Source organism: Pseudorasbora parva, chromosome 10 (assembly GCF_024679245.1).
Source record: "Pseudorasbora parva isolate DD20220531a chromosome 10, ASM2467924v1, whole genome shotgun sequence".
Classification (NCBI taxonomy): domain Eukaryota; kingdom Metazoa; phylum Chordata; class Actinopteri; order Cypriniformes; family Gobionidae; genus Pseudorasbora; species Pseudorasbora parva.
The window spans coordinates 32825878-32845701 of NC_090181.1; the positions used below are offsets into that span (position 1 = coordinate 32825878).

At 37.1% G+C, this 19824-nt stretch overlaps 2 protein-coding genes across 4 annotated transcripts in view; both read left to right on the plus strand.

Moving 5' to 3' along the window:
- The first annotated feature begins 1322 nt into the window (after positions 1–1322).
- psma3 (proteasome 20S subunit alpha 3) lies at positions 1323–14248 on the plus strand. Its single transcript, XM_067455906.1, has 11 exons — positions 1323–1469; positions 1956–2038; positions 2229–2352; positions 4725–4826; positions 5064–5137; positions 5254–5326; positions 8859–8924; positions 10878–10924; positions 11449–11516; positions 13871–13935; positions 14017–14248. Exons 1-11 carry the CDS (start codon positions 1449–1451, stop codon positions 14059–14061), a joined length of 768 nt encoding a protein of 255 aa, XP_067312007.1. The 5' UTR covers positions 1323–1448; the 3' UTR covers positions 14062–14248.
- A 758-nt stretch (positions 14249–15006) lies between these two features.
- Positions 15007–19824, plus strand: part of arid4a (AT-rich interactive domain 4A) — a 41058-nt gene continuing 36240 nt past the window's right edge. The window contains exons 1-7 of one of the 3 annotated variants that reach the window (XM_067455909.1): positions 15007–16179; positions 17097–17146; positions 17522–17632; positions 18788–18853; positions 19120–19210; positions 19328–19407; positions 19592–19686. In XM_067455909.1, coding sequence (XP_067312010.1) covers positions 17141–17146; positions 17522–17632; positions 18788–18853; positions 19120–19210; positions 19328–19407; positions 19592–19686 — 449 coding nt within the window. In that variant the 5' untranslated portion in view covers positions 15007–16179; positions 17097–17140. Of the gene's footprint in view, positions 16180–16203; positions 16866–17096; positions 17147–17521; positions 17633–18787; positions 18854–19119; positions 19211–19327; positions 19408–19591; positions 19687–19824 lie in introns of those variants that run through there. The other 2 variants (XM_067455907.1, XM_067455908.1) reach the window with 2 other exon arrangements.

A 19824-nucleotide genomic window follows, 5' to 3' on the forward strand; every position in this document is an offset into this window, starting at 1 on the left:
TTGTACACCTGCGTTTATTTACATAATGAGCACATTAGAGTGCTTGTCTGTGCTAGTGTAACCCGATATCAGACAGGAGATGGAAGTTAAAGATGTCCCACCCTATGAGAGATATCAGGGTGTGTGTCTCAGGGATTACAGTAGCCTGGATGTCTATGATCCACAACACTTGAGTTAGAACCAATTTAGCTGTGACAGAGAGCAGCTGGTGTGATTCTGGACTGAGCCTTTAACATACTGACCACTGATGGTCCAGTAGATTTGAAGAATCTTTAGTGTGAAAAATAGCCATGGAGGCTTTTGTTGTGAATGTGATTCATGTGTCAATAATAAGGGGTTTCGCATGCCTGAATCAGTTGTAGCATTGGAATAGTTTATTTTGGAGTGGTGGTGGTAGGAGTATTGAGTGTTGTGCATATAAGCTGGAAATGAGTTGTAATGAAATGCCTTTTTCTCTTTCCCTCTTTTGTCTTGGCCATATGCAGTCTGTCAGCAACAGCTGTTCTGAAGGGAAAAGACTCATTTTTGACTGACTTCTTTCTATTTGTATGTAATAAAGTACAACATTCCATTTATGGTACTCTGTTGTGTATTTCCAATTATTTTATGAAACATTTTGTACATTGGGACAGTTGAGGACAAAGCAACACCACTGGTTTACTTGTACGTAATTCATGAATGTCTAGAATTGTATATAAGTATGGTTCAATTAATAGTTTGAAGTTAAAGTACAAAAAATATATATACGTTGAATTTCTAAACATTTTTATACATTACACTATTTCAAAAATATTATTATAAGTAAATATAAATAAATAAAAAGTAAGTTTTTGGTGTAAAATAAAGTGAGTGCTGTTGATGTCATTAAAGCAAATGGAGACATGCCATATACTCTAAAAATCTTACATTAATAAACGTTAGAAATAAACGTGAATTTAATTGTTACGTTGATCATTTGTAAAGAAATAAATGGAAAAAGCGAGAATACTAAACAAGAATTCCATTAGGTATCAGTTTTGGGTTACACGGTCGGTCATTTTGGATACAAACCTCAACTGCTAAGGGTTAAGCCCACTACAAGATACAAATATTTGTAATTTTAATGGTAAACCATATCTACATTACCTACATAACATTTTGTGTAGCCTACTCTCATGTATACTCGAAAACTCTGTAAATGTAAATGTATTTTTATAAATATTTCTCAGCTAAAAAAAAGAAACGTTATTTATCTCAGTAAATTATACTTCTTTTTTAGTATTCCACTTTTATTGTGAAAACTGCGGCTCTTGTCCTTCGAGAGGATCTTATTGGTCGATATTTTGTCCAATCACAGAGCTCGTTGATTGGATGTAGCAGAGGGAGAGCCGACGCGCTGTAGAGTCTGCGGCTGCTAATGCTCAACACTTATCGTCACTAACGTTTATAGTTTATCACAGTCAGTTAAAATGAGCTCCATTGGGACCGGGGTGAGTGGATTTAGTAATACAAAATGTATCATAGAGTTTGAATAAGATGTAATGAAGAAAGAGCGATTAATTACGTAGTGCGTGTATGTCTGTGTCATTCTGAAGCTAATAAGCTACTGCTAGTGTGCAGGATCTCTATTAGTGTGTTTTATTTAGCTTCAACCCAATTAAAGTTAATTAAGTGTTTTCATTCATAAGTATCTTAAGGTAATTTCATGTACATGTTTTAGTTGTGTGTTTTCTGCACTATTTTGCCCCTGCTGAGTCACTGCTCGCTAACAATGAATGATAGCAGTTCAAATGAAAAGTCACTAAGCAGGCAAAGTGAAAGTAAAATCGATGTGCACTGCGAAAGCTGTTTTAACCTCATAATTTATGCCGAGTGTTGTCTTTATTTTTGCAGGGATAAAACGATTTTAATTGTTTATTTATATTAAATGAATACAATGAATAATTTTGACAACAGCTCTCTTCTCCCCCACCCAGTATGATTTATCCGCCTCAACCTTCTCACCTGATGGAAGGGTATTTCAGGTCGAATATGCCATAAAGGCTGTAGAAAATAGCAGGTAATCAATTAACCACTATTACACATTTAATAATCTAAGCAAACATTTTAATATGCCGTTCTGAAAGGCTTTACCACATTCATTTTAATGTGATATTTGTTTTGCATTTGATGTCTAATCAAACTCGGGGTTCATATTAAGAAGATTAATTTAATAATTTGTGTTTAAAAATGCTTTTATCGTTCATCAGCACGGCAATCGGCATCCGCTGCAAAGATGGAGTTGTGTTCGGCGTAGAGAAGTTGGTGCTGTCCAAGTTGTATGAGCAGGGCTCCAATAAACGCATCTTCAATATTGATCGGCATGTTGGAATGGTGAGAACATTGAGCAAACAAATTCACATAACGTGCTCAGTAACTTGTAAAATACCCTATACAATATTTGAGTTTGCATACTTGGATTAAACTGATGGCAGTGATTTTTTTTTTAGATTGTGTCTCCTGAAATGCTAACGTTCCTTGATTGTACTGTAAAAGCAATTACATCCATGTGATTATTTGGACACTGTGCATTCTAAACCTATACACTGGTGTTCAAAATTTTGGAAATATTAAGATTTTGTAATGCTTTTGAAATAAGTCTCTTGCTCAGCATGGCTGAATTTCTTTAAATAGCAAATCTGTAAAACAGTAATGTTGTTAATATTACTGCAATTTAAAATAACAGATTTCTGCTATATTATATTGTATAATGTATCGCATTCCTGTAATGGCGAAGCTGAATTTTCAGCACAATTCCGAGAGACGGTGTTAACATTAAGTGACATGGCATCTGACGCACAGGAGCCAATGGCACATGTCGCGACACACGCAGTGGCACTTCCGGTTCTCATTGGCATATGTCAGTGGATAGTGACATGTGTCGCGACACCCGCGGTGGCACTTCCGGTTCTCATTGGCATGTGTCACTGACACTGTCACGAAACGCTGACACTGGCAGTGACACTGAGTCGCGGAACATGTCGCTGTATGTGACACTCACTGGCAGATGAGCTGAACAACTATACTCACGTAATTGTGGCACAAAAGCCAAAATAAATATCCTATTTTCGTGACTTTTTTCCCCTCTTAAATAAATCTTAATCTTACTTGTTAAATTTAGTAATATGTGTTAGTTTGTGACAAGCAGTATCTGAGTGGCATGTGCCATTGAATGATTTATGCAATGCCAATATTGGTGCCAATGTTGTTGATCACGCAAACTGCACGTCCTAGAAAACACGTACAAACCATCATAAGTCATTACAAGCATCTGTTACTGTAGTAAAGCTTTAATTTTGCATCATGCTGCACGCTCTCCTCTAGGTGTCAGTATAGCCAGCGCAAAGATACACCATAACTTAAGACAGTTGAGGAACATTAACGTTAATTAATTAACATTAACATCAGTGGATAATGGCATGTGTCACTAGAATGTGTGGCATGTGTCACTGACACTGTCACGGAACATGTCGCTGTGTATTGTGTCCATAGGGTTGTGTCACGTCCAGTTGCCTACACATGCTGCTGTCTGCCATGGTGTGACGTTTAGGGAACTCCAGAAGGAATGCGTTCACATTTTTAAAGTTGTGTTTATTTCTCATTACATAATTCCATAAAATTAGTTGTGAAATATTAAAGCCATGACTGAGTAGGCCTAAGTATGCAAAACATAAATTTGATAAAGTATTTACAAATTTGCCTTAACATATCATACTCTGATACTATCAGATACTGTTTTTGCTACCATCAAACTTGCAAACAAAATGTCAAATGCACCACCAGTTGATGTTCCTCAACTGTCTTAAGTTATGGTGTATCTTTGCGCTGGCTATACTGACACCTAGAGGAGAGCGTGCAGCATGATGCAAAATTAAAGCTTTACTACAGTAACAGATGCTTGTAATGACTTATGATGGTTTGTACGTGTTTTCTAGGACGTGCAGTTTGCGTGATCAACAACATTGGCACCAATATTGGCATTGCATAAATCATTCAGTGGCACATGCCACTCAGATACTGCTTGTCACAAACTAACACATATTACTAAATTTAACAAGTAAGATTAACATTTATTTAAGAGGGGTAAAAAGTCACGAAAATAGGATATTTATTTTGGCTTTTGTGCCACAATTACGTGAGTATAGTTGTTCAGCTCATCTGCCAGTGAGTGTCACATACAGCGACATGTTCCGCGACTCAGTGTCACTGCCAGTGTCAGCGTTTCGTGACAGTGTCAGTGACACATGCCAATGAGAACCGGAAGTGCCACCGCGGGTGTCGCGACACATGTCACTATCCACTGACATATGCCAATGAGAACCGGAAGTGCCACTGCGTGTGTCGCGACATGTGCCATTGGCTCCTGTGCGTCAGATGCCATGTCACTTAATGTTAATACTGCTACTGACAATTCCTGCAGTCTTCAGTTTCATATGATCCTTCAGAAATCATTAGCAATATGCTAATTTGATGCTCCAGAACATTTCTTCTTTTATCATACATATTCTTATAATTATTATTTTTTGGGGTTCTTTTAGTAGAAAGTTAAAAAAAAACTGCATTTATCTGAAATATATATTTTTAAAAATCATTTTAATGCATCCTTGCTGAATAAAATTCTTCATTTATAAAAATAAAGCCATCTCCAAATGTTTGAACAAGTAAATCTCTGCATGTATATGAATCCCTGTCTGTATGTCTTCTAGGCTGTGGCTGGTCTTCTAGCAGATGCACGATCTCTCTCAGAAGTGGCCAGAGAAGAGGCCTCAAACTTCCGCTCCAATTATGGCCATGACATCCCACTGAAGGTTAGAGGGATAGTAAAGCAATAGATTGTCCCAAAATTAACTTTGTACCTTCATTTACTCACTGTAAATTATTTCTTCACTCTAAAATTACCAACAAAAAAGCATCAATGTTAGGCCAAATGAATCCATATTATTTGTGTATATGAAACAAAGAATGGTAATTATTTTAATAACAACAGTGAAGTCTGCAATGAGATGCTGGTCACTGATTTACATTCCTCATACTTTTCCAAACAGCATCTTGCAGAGAGAGTGGCCATGTATGTCCATGCTTACACATTATACAGCGCTGTGAGGCCTTTTGGATGCAGGTAGGTCTTTTGTAAAGTTTCGATAATGCAAGATATTGGTTACTTGTAAGAGCGTTCTTTTAGTATATATATTTTTTATTAGTGTGTTTAAAGTTTCTTTTTCTTTAACCTGTCAGTTTCATTCTGGGATCTCATGATGAAGATGATGGTGCACAGCTCTACATGGTTGACCCTTCTGGGATTTCATACGTAAGCGATCTCTTTGCATCAATGATCTCTCTTAATCGGGTATTTTAAATACTTAAAGGGTTAGCCATTAAATATTCACCCTCATGTCATTCCAAACCCGTAAGACTTTCGTCTTGGGAACAAAAATGATGATATTTTAATCAAATTTGAGAGATTTCTATCCCTCCATTGAAAGTCTGTTCACTCAAACTTGATGAATTATTAAGAGATTGTGATCTCGATTCAAACACTCACGGGATCTTATTCCTAATTGAGCATGATTCTGCTATGTCTATTATGCCCATTTTACATCGCAAGCGTCAGCAGAGCGTGAACAACGTGTGTTTTGACGCTACCCATGTTAATGAGAAGGCCGGCTGGCCGCTTCCGATGTAATGGCTATCATTGGTTAGTGAACATCAAAAACACGTGCTGCTCACGCTCTGCTGACGCTTGTGATGTGAAGCTGTTTAAATCAAATAATTTAGGGACTTTGGCTAACCTTTGAAAGTACGATCATCACACACGGCAACATTCAAATCTGCGTTGTGCTCGTGCTGATCTGGAGAGAGCAGCTGCCATAAATGTAGGATGAAGCAGCTTCGCGAACAAACAGTCTTTTCAACCACGCGTTGTCGTTTTTTTATGTGTTACAAACATTTAAATAACAGGATAAAATTGTACTGGGATGAATCATCTTTTGAAAGGATTATGACATTGTATGTACTGTATTGTTTATTGTTACGCCAGGAGGTGGCGACGAGTGTTTAAAGGGATAGTTCACCCAAAATTGAAAATATGATGTTAACCGTTGCAGTGTGCCAGTTATATAATGCATGTCAATGGGGTGTAATTTTATGAGAGTAAAAAAAAAAACATGCACAAACAAATTCAACTTAAACCCTGCGGCTCGTGACGACACATTGATGTCTCAAGACATGAAACGATCGTTTTGTGTAAAAAAAACGAACAGTATATAATTTTTTTTCCCTAAATACAACACTGTCCAACAGCCTCGCGAGCATGGCTCTTTCGCCGCTTGTATCCCATTGACATATCCCATACAGCGTACATTTGACCTCACCCAGCGTAAGTGATGGTGCGCTCGTGGCTGTTATACATAGTGTTGTATTTGGGGTAAAAAATGATATAAATGCTGTTCGGTTTCTCAAACAAACCGATCATTTTGGTTTAACTTCAAAGCATATAAACATAAAATTTTCATTTTTGGGTGAACTATCCCTTTAAAAAGTGTTTGTCATTGAATAATTAAAAATGTATTCACAAATACAGAGTGATCCAAAACCGAAACAAGTCTTGATGAATGAGGCATTGACTCCATTCAAACAATTTTTTTTTTAATTTGTTCAAATTAATTGATTTTTTAAATAGACTAAAGCAATGACCGTTTTGTCAGAACCTCTAGTTTTCATGTACCGGATTTTCTTTAGTTGTCTGTTTTTTTTCCCTTCTTCTTCAGAATCGTGGAGAATCGCAATCTCCATTTTACTCAAAAAATCGTGATTCTCAATTTATCCCAAATCATGCAGCTCTAATATGAATCTAGCAGTTTAATCTGAGTCTTCTTAAGAGACATAATTGCTTTTATATGATGTACAAATATTTTTTTTTTTTTTTAGTAACGTGTGGTGATGAGGTTCATTCTCGCATGTTACACCACTGAGCATATACAAGAACCAATGAGGTTTGTTTTCGCTCGTCAGGAAAGTACTGTTGAGCTTTTGTTTTTGCGATCCGTGTTTATATGTAAATAAAAGACTAAATTCAATCTGTTGTTCATATAAATCGATCGTGTCTCTTCAGAAGACTTGGATTAAACCGCTTGATTAAAAATATTTTTTTATACAATCTCTTATGAATGTTTTGAATGGGGTGAACAGACTTTCAATAGAGTGGAGCAGGTATGATGTCAGAACCCATAAGTCTAATTCGCCGCTCGTTTCTTTGAGTTTTTCCAATGGGGTTTTATAATGGGGGTTTTCAATTTGAGTAAAATAAAGCTAGACATAATTTGACGATGCGTTGACATTTTGTTCTACAACGTAAATTACACTCGTAGTGAAAAATGTGATTTTTGCTGAAGTTATGAAAGCATATTTAAGATATTAGGTAAGACCGCTTGGGGTGTGTGTGTGTGCAGTCTACATTAAAGAACAAAATGTCACAGTATTATCAAATTATGATTAACACAGGCTTTATTTTACTCCAATTGAAAAATCTCGTGGCGAATTACACTACCATACCGAATTACACTTACATCCTAGTCCTGCATGGGTCCATTTTTGGAGACCCGCCCCCACCCGTACCCGCAAAGTTCAGCACCAGATCCGACCCGTGAAAATATCAAAATTAAATCCGCACCCACACAGGCCTGTTAATATTTGGCCTGTTACCCAATCCGTATCCTTGATAAATCACGCTAAAATCATTCCAATTAAAATGCTCTATTTTTTCGCTTCCACCTCTTTCAACATCACAACAGCGTCGTGCCCATGAATGGGCTAATGAAACAGGCTAAAGTGCCTTTAAAGACTCATTGTCAACAATTTTATATACTTATACTTCACTCACCAACTTTACTTACTTTACTTCATAGCTACTCTTGCAACGCTCGCTCCATCTGGGCTATGAGAGGTATAAATAAAAGTCGCACTGTCTGTGACGTGATGGGTCAAATGGCATATCGTTGTCTCGTATGTCTAATGGTAATTTAGACATAGAAATATTGCACATATTTTTCATCCGGGCTACTACCCGCCCGCAAGGAGTTATTTATCCACCCGCATCTCCAGCCGTGAATTTTAGGAATGTCACAATCCACCCGTTTTAGCCACTTTTATGTGGGTACCTGCAGGTACCCTCTACTTCCGGGTTCTGACGTCATGCCTGCACCACTCTATAGAGAGACGGAAATCTATCCGATTTTATTGAAAATATTTTAATAAACAAAAGTCTTTTTTTCGTGAGGGTGAGTAAATTACAGAATTAATATCTTTATATTTGACACGTTTGACTCGGTCCCAAATGGTGCCCTTGCAGTTCACACTTTCATGACATTATGCTGCTGTCGTATAGAAGTTTGGTGCAGAGCTCGCTTAAGTGCGGTTTCAGCAGAAGTGTGCATCGAGGGCTATTATGGGCTGCAAATGGGGTACTCGTGAGCACAGTTCTGAAACCTACAATTACATATGAGAGACCCTATGGTCTTGTAAGTACACAAGACCGCAAGTACACATGAAGTGTGCCATTTGGGACAGGGCCTTTACTGGATTTGTGAGTTTTAAAGCCTTCTGCCTGTATATGAAACTAGTTCTGTAGCCAAATGTAAGTGCAAATGTAACAGAACTGCAATGTTACCTAATGTGGTCAAGATGGAGTGGCCAATGATGGAAAGGCAGTTAAAATGTCCAACATGCATGTGAACCCCTTCAGTAGTGCAGTAATAAGTGCATATTGTGCATTGTTTACACTACCCTGAACTTCCTGTCCATGTATTTCCTTTTGTTATTGATGTTTGGTGTGTGTTCATTAGGGTTACTGGGGCTGTGCTATTGGAAAAGCCAAGCAAGCTGCCAAGACAGAAATTGAGAAACTACAGGTAAGTGTTCTTTATTATATAGACCTTATGCATCAGAGAAACAAGCGCACAGTCATCTTTAGAATTTTTGCAGTAGTATATTTCTATGGTTTTGCTGTTTAAGAATAATTAGATTAACTCTACAAAAAGTAAAACCAAAGTTATCATGAGCATTGTAATGTTTGAAGCCGATGTCATAACAAATCCTAGTAAATGGGCAAGATTTTATTCATAAATCATTCACAGATCTTATCTTCATGCTGTGGAAATACAAACTGGAAGACAGAACACAACGAGAGCAGATTTGAAAGGGGGCAGGGTTACATAAGGTCTATAGCTAGATATATTCAGCATTTTGTAAAGAGCTTTCAGATAAGCACATACATTTAATCTTACACTACTGTTCAAATGTTTGGGGTCTATAAATGAACTTATTTAACAAGAATTAATCAAATTGATGAAATGTAGCTGTAATTCAAATAAATTATGTCCTTTTGAACGTTATATTCATCAATGAATTACTATTAAGTATACTATTAAGTACTATTAAGCAGAACAAATGTTTTCAATATTTGATAATACATTTTTTAGTAGCAAATTAGCATAATAGAAGGATTTCTAAAGGATCATGTGACATTGAAGGCTTTCAATGAAGAAATTCAGCTTTTCCATCACAGGAATAAATTCCATTATAATAAATTGGCATAAGAGACATTTTTCAAAAATATTAAAGGGATCTGTTCTTCCTAAAATGAAAACGATCACTTAATGTATTCACCTTCATACAATCCTAGGTGTGTAGGACTTTCTTCTTTCAGCCAAACACAGTTTTCTTTAAAAATATCCTTTATAACATTTTGAAGCCCAAAAAAACGCACCCATCCATCACCCGTTAGTTTTTTTGTAAAAAAAAATCCATATTTATAATAATTAAAAAAAAACTATAATCACTAGCTTCCGGTAATGGCCGTATGCAAGTCGAGTTCAGATGGAAAAGTTACCTCTGACCCGACCAATAATGTAGGATGAAGGAGTAGCGTAAGTTTAGATGAGAGTAGCTCTTGCAGTTCAAGAAAATAGGGCTGGGCAACAAGCTCAGGCCCCTCCGACATTTTCGTTTTCAATTTCTAATGTTACGGGTGTTTTGTTTATCTGTATGTCGTGTCAGAGGTTACTCTTCTGCCCGAACTAGACTCATGTATGGCTGCTACCAGAAGCCAGTGATTATGGTTTATAAAGTTACAAATATGGATATTTTATGTGTTCAAAAACACATCACTTTGCTTCAAAAGGCCTTTATTAACCCCCCTGAAGGATTACTTTTATGATGGATGGGTGAGCTTTTTTGGCCTTAAAAAAATGTATTGTACCATTCACTCTCATTATAAAGCTTGGAAGAGCCAGGATATTTTTTAATACAACTCTGTTTGTGTTTGAGTTTGACTGAAAGAAGAAAATCATATACAACTAGGATGGCTTGAGGGGTTAAGGGATATGGGATAATGGCATATGGTATCATTTTCATTTTGGGCGAACTAACTCTTTAAAAAGACATTCCACCCCCCAAACTTTTGAACGCTACTGTACATTTACAAGTCTTCATACTATCTCTATTCTCCAGGGTTGTCAAACAGAGGTTTATTGACATCTCATTGTCTTTCATTTGTTAGCACACTCATTCAGACCTTTACCCCTAACACTACAGCTGTGATGTTTAGTGGAAGCATGTTTGGCAGGCTTTCTTTGGAACATGCTCAAACAAGAGTCAGCTACTTTCAGTACTGCAGGGCCACACCATATAAAAAAAGTCTTAAAGAAGTAACAGAAGATTTGAATTAGAAGATTATCCCATCAGATGTAATTTCAAAACAATTACAATACTAGATTCCTTTATCAGTGTGTTCACGTTAATGTCCACAGATTAAAGTGAATAAACTTGAAAAGGTTAAATCTTGTCATTTTAATTTATTTCAGATGAAAGAAATGACGTGCAGAGAACTGGTGAAGGAAGTGGCAAAAATGTGAGTGTGTTTTATTTCTAACTTAAACTGGAGAAGACCTAAAAATCTAATGCATCATTTATAGTCAACACAAGAGAGCAGTAGAGGTCCATGAACCATGTACCAACCAAACCAGTCGAACTACTAATATTGAGTTTTGGTGCTTGAGCTTTTAACGGTCAAAGCTTAGCTGAATTTTTTTTTTCTCAGCTGAGTTTACAATAATGGTGGCTACTAATGAGCAGAGTTCCCACTCCTTATGACCAGATGACTTTTACATGACTTTTCTCAGGCATTGATAGGTTACTCGAGCACTTTTCGAGTGTTAAATCATCTTATTGAGATCGCACTAAAAAGAGTTACAATTTTTTATTTTACCAATATATTTATAATTTAGAGCAGAGTATAAATAATACACAATAGAAATTAGCTTCTGTGAATTTTCCAGACCTTAAAATCTGTTGTCCATGGTTGTAAGAGCCCTGAATAAAACATGTATAGCATGCCATATCTAATTTTATAACTGTTTTCTCATCTTTTTTCAGTATCTATATCGTTCACGATGAGGTAAAAGACAAAGCCTTTGAGCTGGAGCTTAGCTGGGTTGGAGAAGGTAATTATAGGCTTTTATATTCTAAGTATTTTTTTTATTTTTTTTACACACCCATCTGACATAGATCGAAATTTGTTGCACATGTGTAAACACAATAATCTGCACAAGATCCGTTTTTCTGCATCCGTTCTGAGACATTTTCAAATGTGGTTTTAAGTCGATATCTGAACATCTGACCTACAGTTGCAGTCAAAATGATTTGAGAACAACATTTTATGAAAACAGTTCAACAAAGGCATCAGTAAACTATTAGAAAAAGTTTCATTCTGAGAATGTAAAGTTGATGGGAAATAAATCTAATTGGCTCTAACATTTATGTGCAATTATTCAACCCCCCCCCCCCCCCATGTTTTATTCTTTATAACCTCAAACTTTTTATTTCCCTCATTCTGTTTTTTCTTCAACACCCTCAAAGGTTTTCTGTTACAACAAACATATGGATAAGGCTGCCAGCTGTGTCTCCTAGGAACTTTTAGTGTTTTGGAAATCTTCTTGTAGTCATAGACTTTCTAATGTAATAAAATAATTTGTTCTCTAAAGCTTTTTTGAGAACTCTTTTGACTTGGCCATATTTGCTACTCAACTTAAGCACATGCATGGGCACAAGCTAATGTAGTTTTGTTATAGTTTCCAAAGGCATAAATGTGTTTTTTTTTTTACACAATTGTGTACCATAGTATACAATTAAAGTTCACTCAAAAATGAAATTTATGTCATTAATGACTCACCCTAATGTTGCTTTTATATTTATTCCGAGAGCGTATGAAAGTGAATGCACACTATACTGTCCATTTCCAGAAAGGGAATAAAAACATCATCAAAGTTGTCCATATATGACATCAGTTAGTTAGTTAGAATCTCTTGAAGCATTGAAAATACATTTTGGTCCAAAAATAACAAAAACTATGACTTTATTCAGAATTTTCTTCTCTTCACAGTTTGTTTTCAAACCTCAAATAAAAATTAGAACAGTTATGAATCGGCATATTGATTCATGATTCAGATCGTCAATGTCATGTGATTTCAGCAGTTTGACACGCGATCTGAATCATGAATCATTACGCTGATTCATGACCGTTTTAATCTTTATTTGAGGTCTGAAAACAAACATGGAAGAGAAGACAATGCTGAATAAAGTCGTAGTTTTTGTTATTTTTGGGCCAAAATGTATTTTCGCTGCTTCAAGAGATTCTAATGAACTAACTGATGTCACATATGGACTACTTTGATGATGTTTTTATTCCCTTTCTGGACATGGACAGTATAGTGTGCATACACTTGCATTCGCTCTCAGACTAAATATAAAATATCTTAAACTGTGTTCTGAAGATGAACGAAGGTCTTGCGGGTGTGGAACGGCATTAGGGTGAGTCATTAATGAGATCAATTTCATTTTTGGGTGAACTAAAGTGGTATAAAACAGCAGTACTGAATAGGACTTGAATAATTATGACTTCTGTATTAATCCCATAACTCAAAAGCATTACATTTATATTTTGACATTATCACTTTTAAAATTGCCACTAAATTATTGATGCAATAAAAAATAAAAACTCTAGGTATATCTTTAGAAAAGTTAACATTTGTAAATTATCGTCTCCAGGTGGTTGAATAATTTTGACTGCAACTGTATATGTATAAACATGTATCCCATTCCTCTTGAAAATCCAAACCACCACAAGGTGAGGGTGACCCGTTTGGCCACATAGATAGCTTTTTAATGTTGTATTATGAAGCAGGCGTGTTTGTATGCGCTCGCACTGAAACTCGCAGCTTTTTTTTTTTACTGAGGTGGAAACTTTATAGTTCAGAAATTGCTCACACAGAAACATTAAGGAGCATAGAAACTGGTTTTCAACCTCAGCCCTGTGAATTTTTTGAATAAAACCGCTTTCCCACTTAAAGCTATGTTTATATTTCTCAGCAATGAGGTGATAACTTTGCTGTTTTTGTAAATAAACTAATAAGCTTTACTAAAGATGCGCACATGTAATTCTCTCTCTCTCATTGTGTAAGTGCAGAGCAAATTATTTTTAATACTTAAAACTTCCTTTCAGTTTTCCTCTACTGCATTTGTGTTCAGTGCGGCATTTCTCGTAAAACCCCTTTCATTGCTTTATTGCATATTTTTAAAAATATATATTCTGCCCATTTTTTATGTTGCAAAATAATTTTTAAATTAAGATTATAATATGATAATGTTGTTTATTGTAACACTTCTGGTACCTTTTAGATGTTGGTGTAATGTGAGATTCAACATGTTTTTGAGGGCTTCTTATCCTTGATTTTTATGGTGTATCAACAGTAAAAAAAGAGGAATTGCTTTATTTATATATTTTTATTTCTCCTTTTAGTCACCAAAGGAAGGCATGAGCTTGTCCCGAAAGACATCAAAGAGGAGGCAGAGAAATACGCTAAAGTAAGTAACTCTTCCTCTGGTAATAGTTATAACAAAAGCTCTCTTTAGCGTTGGCTTATTGTCATATTTCTGTTCTGACAGGAATCCCTGGAGGAGGAAGATGACTCGGATGAGGACAACATGTAAACACGGTGTTGCAAACCTCTCTGTTTTCCACTCATTGACTGTGTACCATGTTTTCAAACATTCTGGCAACTCTCAATTTGACTGCAGACAATAAAATGTTTTTTATGTTTTCTAATGGACTAATGTAGTTCTATGTTTCTTTTTGTGGGTTTCAAACTTGACAATAAATACGATTTATAAAACGGAATGAAGCTCTGATTTAGACTCCTAAATTACCACAATAACCATTCATTTGTTGGGCACCAAGCTTCCACCTTCTCTTTCAGAAAAACTATGGCATCATTGATATTTATGCACACCCTGTCCAGGGAATGTGTATGATGCTAGGTTGGACATAATGCACTAAATACATTATGTATTTGGGTGTAAATAAACAGTTCATCTGCAATATGCTGCAAGGATTTGACCCCGAGTTAATGGTTAGCTTAGTTGTGCCAGCCAAGCATATGGAGCCTCAAAACAAACCCAGTACATTATAATTTACTTTTTTTAAACTGCCTTTCATGACATTGTAACCCAAGCATGCATGCATGTATGATATAGTATTGAAGTGTGACTAGGTATTTAACTTTAAAGAACATACTTCACCCACTGATATTTAGCACTGATGTACAATAACAGTCAAGAGTTTGGGCACACCTGCTCATTCATTATTATTATTTCCATTTTTTTTTATTTTCAAGTATTTAAGCAGAGACCCTTTGATTAAACCTAAAAACAAATTAAGATAAAACAAATTCGCCCAGACGTTAGACAGTCCATAGACAATTGTTGGAGCTTTGTGTCGTTTTCTTTGCCTTTGAGGCCAAAGCTTTGCACGTGACCTCTATTTTTAGCTCGGTGTTGCTGCTTATCTCATATGTGAAAAGTAGTTTGAATGTTGCTTTAAAACGGTACCATCATCTGTTATGTAATGTGTGCTTAGAAGAATTTACAAGCTGATTAATGCATAGCAAACTGACAGATTTATTGATTACAACGCAATACACCGATATAGTACAACTACATCAACATTGCACAGGTATGGATTATTGTCGACCTTGTTTATACATTAAACACAACTTAACACCATAAACATACGCTCCTACTGGTTCAGTCGCTGATTTAACGTTATATCAACGCTGAATCAAACTATTCAGTCCATAATATCCATCATAAACACACTTGACACTTCAATTCCCAGTCAAAATCTCTGCGATCCAATCGCATTTCTGAGAATCACAAAGCTTCAATATCATGTTCGAGTAAAACGAACACTCCAGTGACAATCTTCTAATGCATAATCATTTGAAAGTTAACCACGCAGGTGTCGTTGAATAACGTGTATCCAACGTGACACACATGCTTACTGTGACGCTCTGTTCCGGTCACGTGGTCAACAAACCGATGACGCCAGACGTTCTCTTCAGCAACGACACAAGACGCCATTACCGTTGCCTTCAATTGACCTTTTCAACACGACCGCATTAAAATTATTTATTGTTAAATATTTGTAATACAGGTCACACAAAAAAACGAATTTAAGCTATATCGATGCTGAGGCTATTCGATCTGACTAGAAAAGCAGGCAAAAACAGTCACGGGGCTCACCGCGAAATCTCACGGGCTCCCGAGTCCAGAATGCGAAAATAATTACGTTGGGTACAAAATGGCGAATGTTCTCTTCGCTCCGACATGCGCAGACTGAGCAGAGGCTTTCCCTCTGAAACGAAGCTCCGTTCCCATACATCCATCGAGCCAATGGGCTTCGCAGACGGGACGCTTCTGAGTGAATTCGAGCAATCAGAAGCGTGGACAACGCAAGAACAGGAAACATGTAGCCAATCGAGGACCAGGATGGATTTGTTGTATTCCCAAAGAGTGCGACTCAAAGAACGCCAATGAGAGATCGGTATTCGCAGCGCCGCTTTCGTACGCCGCAATCAGGTTTCGCGCTTCAGTCTAACCAATACAATTGCGCTTAGCAGTAAGCCAATCGCAATGCTCTGAATTTGCTCACAGTCGCCCCGGCAGCCAATAGGCATCCGAGAAACACAACCTCAGCTCAACAGCTTGTTATTTCGTCTATGCCTTTGCAACCTAGTCGAATGCTGAGCTGAAGCAGTCATTTAGGAGCATGTAAGTACAGATATATATTTCCACACAACATTCAAACACCGATCTCGCGTCGTTAGACTCATATATTCATATCTGTCTCGTTTAAACCCGCTAGTCTGAAAGTAATCCAGTCATATTTGCCGTTTTCCCTTGGTTTCCAGCGAAGGTATTTAGGCGACGAAGAGAAAAAAATTGAATGGCAGAGTCGGCTTGTTTTCTCAGAGGTTTTACCCGACGACTTTTACTTAAACTAACCGATCAAAGCCGACCACTTTATAGTCAATAAACTTACAACTCAGTCTGAAGGGAAAAGTCGCCTCGCATATTGTTGCGGAACTAACCCGAAGAACTATTTAAATCGCCATAACAGCTTCACTATATTTAGCTCAACCGTCACAATTTGATTGACAGGCGTCAATAACCATCATAACTGTCAGTTTGACGTTCTTCGAACTCAGATACTTCGGTAAATATAGTCTTAAGTGAGGGAAAACGGGGGTTAGTGGATGGTGGAGGGGCTGACATGGTGCAGGACGGTGTGTGAGCTATGATGGCGACGTGACACACACACACACTCACACACACTGAGTGAAGCGGGAAGGAAACACGCAGGGTTTGAAGGGGTTCTGTTTTCCTTCAGTGACTCCGTGCTTTGTTTTTACATTATGAAGACATCGTAAGTGGCTCAGATTGGAGGTGAAGTCACGGTGAGGCAGTTAAGTCTTTGTTTTGACGGGTTGCTCTTGTTTATTTGATCATTTTGAAAGGGATGAGGACGAGAAGTGGCTAGCTGCGTTAGCTCCTTTAGCATTTTCTCTGTTCTGTGTGTTTGTGTTGTGCTGTCATTTTTCCCCCCACACATACATATGACACGTTTTTTAGCACATGGCGCCAGATCGTGATTTGTTTCTTTCTGCGTTTGTGTTGTTCTGTTTCAGCACTCAAAACCAATCGAGCTGGACTCCCTCAAATAGCCATCAAGATGAAGGTGAGTCTCTGCAGTTCTGATAGGCGACGCCTCCCACCCAGCAAACATCTGGAACAAAACACTTAACGTTAAATGAATAAAGCACATATGGATGAGGTGTTTGTAAAATAGCTGATCAGACAAGCTCAATGGTTCAGTGATTGAGGCAGCCAGCTTGTATAAGCATTCTGAATAACCAAACTAGTACTTCTCATAACAATTGAGTCTTTAAGCTTTCAGAATATCCAAAACAGTGCTTTTCATAACACTTCAGTGCTGTTACTTAAAGTATTCTTAGATGATTTTGCTCATGCTTTTCATAATTGTGACCATGCAGAGAGCAAGTGTTGATATGAATCTGTCTGTGCATCTTAATAATATTTACACTGTTCACAGGTAGCAGATGAACCTGCCTACCTGACTGTGGGGACGGATGTGAGCGCGAAGTACCGCGGTGCCTTCTGTGAGGCAAAAATCAAGACTGTTAAACGCATGGTGAAAGTTAAGGTATGTTTAGTCTGTCTGATACAAGTATGCATTCATCGTGTCAAGTCATGTCAATTTTATTTGTATAGCACTTTTCATAATGCACATTTTCAATGTAGCAAATCATGACATTAATGTTTATACATGGTTCATGGTTGCAATTTAATGATATAGTTTACATTTTGCAAAAATCTAAACAATCAAGTTGTTGAGGAGTTATTTAGTATATATTGCTTTACATTAATATACTGTATGCCTACGGAGAAAGTTGGATGTATTGTATTTGCAAAATGAAGTATTTTCCCAGGCAATAATAGTCTTGCAACGGTAAAACATCAAGCAGTTGAGATTGCTGTATGCTATACATCACTTTCACAACTTTGTTCCTTTTAAATATTCCTTGGTGTTTGTTTTCAGCTAGCAATCATCTTTGAGCTTTATGTATTCGTTTTTTTATGTGGAAAAAGTTCAGAGTGCACATGTGGCTTGCGTCTTATCTGTCAAGACAGTGTCAGATGACAGGATAAACAAAGTTTTCCAAGTGTCATTTTCTGCTGGTGACAATATAGCAGCATAGATTTATGTTACTATAAAAGTGTAATGTCGCTTTATGCAGAAGTGTTTTTTACACCACAAGCAGGCCCAAGGAAAACCTCCTAATAATCCTGCTCCGTTAACTAGCTCTGCAGACCATTCAAACATCTGCTTTGCAGAACGGCCATCTTTTCAGATAGAGTAGTCTAACAATAAGCTTACAAATGGCTTTATTTGGATCAGCCCCTACCAATCAGAAGTAGATTGTTTTAGGGTTAATCCACACACGGGCATTTTTGCAAGACCTCGTTGTACGTCATCAATGTTTTGTTTTCTCTCAAGGACTTGGTTTGTGGCGGCTCTTGTATTTTTAACCAAGTTAAACATGACAGCCTTGAGTAACACAGAGCAACGCATACCCGAAGTGTGTTGCACATTCTCAAGTTTGCGCTTTACATTGTAGGCAGGCGCTCACTAAGAAGCTTGTTTGAGAGAGATCATGAAGAACATGCCGTCTGTTACACAACATGATTACTTCACCTTCATTGAGCTGACTGGTTACTGTCTTACCATCCATGTCACTTTCATCATCGTGCTTTAGTGCTCTTTTTCTATATTTTGTACCATTTTTTTTGTTTGCAGGTTGTGCTTAAAGGAGACAGCACCTCACAAGTTGTCCAAGATGACCAAGTCAAAGGACCCTTAAGGGTAAAATACTTTTTTTAAACACAGACTCCAATTAGTTTAAACCAAGTTTCCTATAATGCTTATGTCTTGCACATGCATTATTTGTTAGAAGGTACAGCTTAGTTGTTATGTGGCAAAAGTGCTTTATATTGTAGCTCATAAACAAGAAAAGTTGTAGAAATCTTTTTAACTGAACACTGTTTGAATTGTTTCTAATTTGTGTCACAACATTTTACTGCACAAAAAGTTAGGTAGTGCAATGATGTGTTCTATATCTCTGGTCTCAGGTTGGCTCAACAGTGGAAGTGAAGAGTCCAGAGGGTGGACTTAGTGAAGCTGTCATCAGCAAACTCACAGATGCCAGCTGGTACACCGTGGGTATGTACAGACACACCTGAGTAAATCTGCCTAAAATGGCACTTATAGGACCACTCTTAGGCCCTATAATTGATCCTCAATTTAAAGTTGTTTTTTTATTTTCCATCGTCATTGCAGTTTTTGATGATGGCGATGAGAAAACCCTTAGAAGAACGTCACTGTGTCTTAAAGGCGAAAGACATTTTGCAGAGAGTGAGGTGAATTAAAAAAATAAATTAAGTGTAAGGTGTTTTCTGCATTGCATGTCTTGTGGTTAACTCTTTTCCTTGGTTCTCTCTCTCTCTCTCTCTCTCTCTCTCTCTCTCTCTCTTTCTTTCTTTTCGGCCTGTTTCTCTCTTTCTCTCTCTTTCTTTCTTTTCGGCCTGTTTCTCTGTGTAACAGACTTTGGACCAACTGCCCCTTACTAACCCAGAGCACTTTGGCACTCCAGTCATTGGAAAGAAGACAAATCGGGGTAGAAGGTCATCTCAGGCAGTGTGAGTATTTACAGTACTTTCCTCTTTGTGCTATATGTATGAAGTGAATATCCTTCTTTGTTTAATCTGTCATATACCTCACAGTTTACAAGTCCACATCATACCTTAGATTTGCATGATTACTTTATTACATTTAGA

Excerpts from the sequence above, each read along its gene's own strand:
- psma3 (XM_067455906.1), top strand. The coding sequence starts at position 1,449 with ATGAGCTCCATTGGGACCGGG. Across the intron at positions 8,925-10,877 it reads CAGAAATTGAGAAACTACAG|ATGAAAGAAATGACGTGCAG; the intron begins GTAAGTGTTCTT and ends AATTTATTTCAG. Across the intron at positions 10,925-11,448 it reads GTGAAGGAAGTGGCAAAAAT|TATCTATATCGTTCACGATG; the intron begins GTGAGTGTGTTT and ends ATCTTTTTTCAG.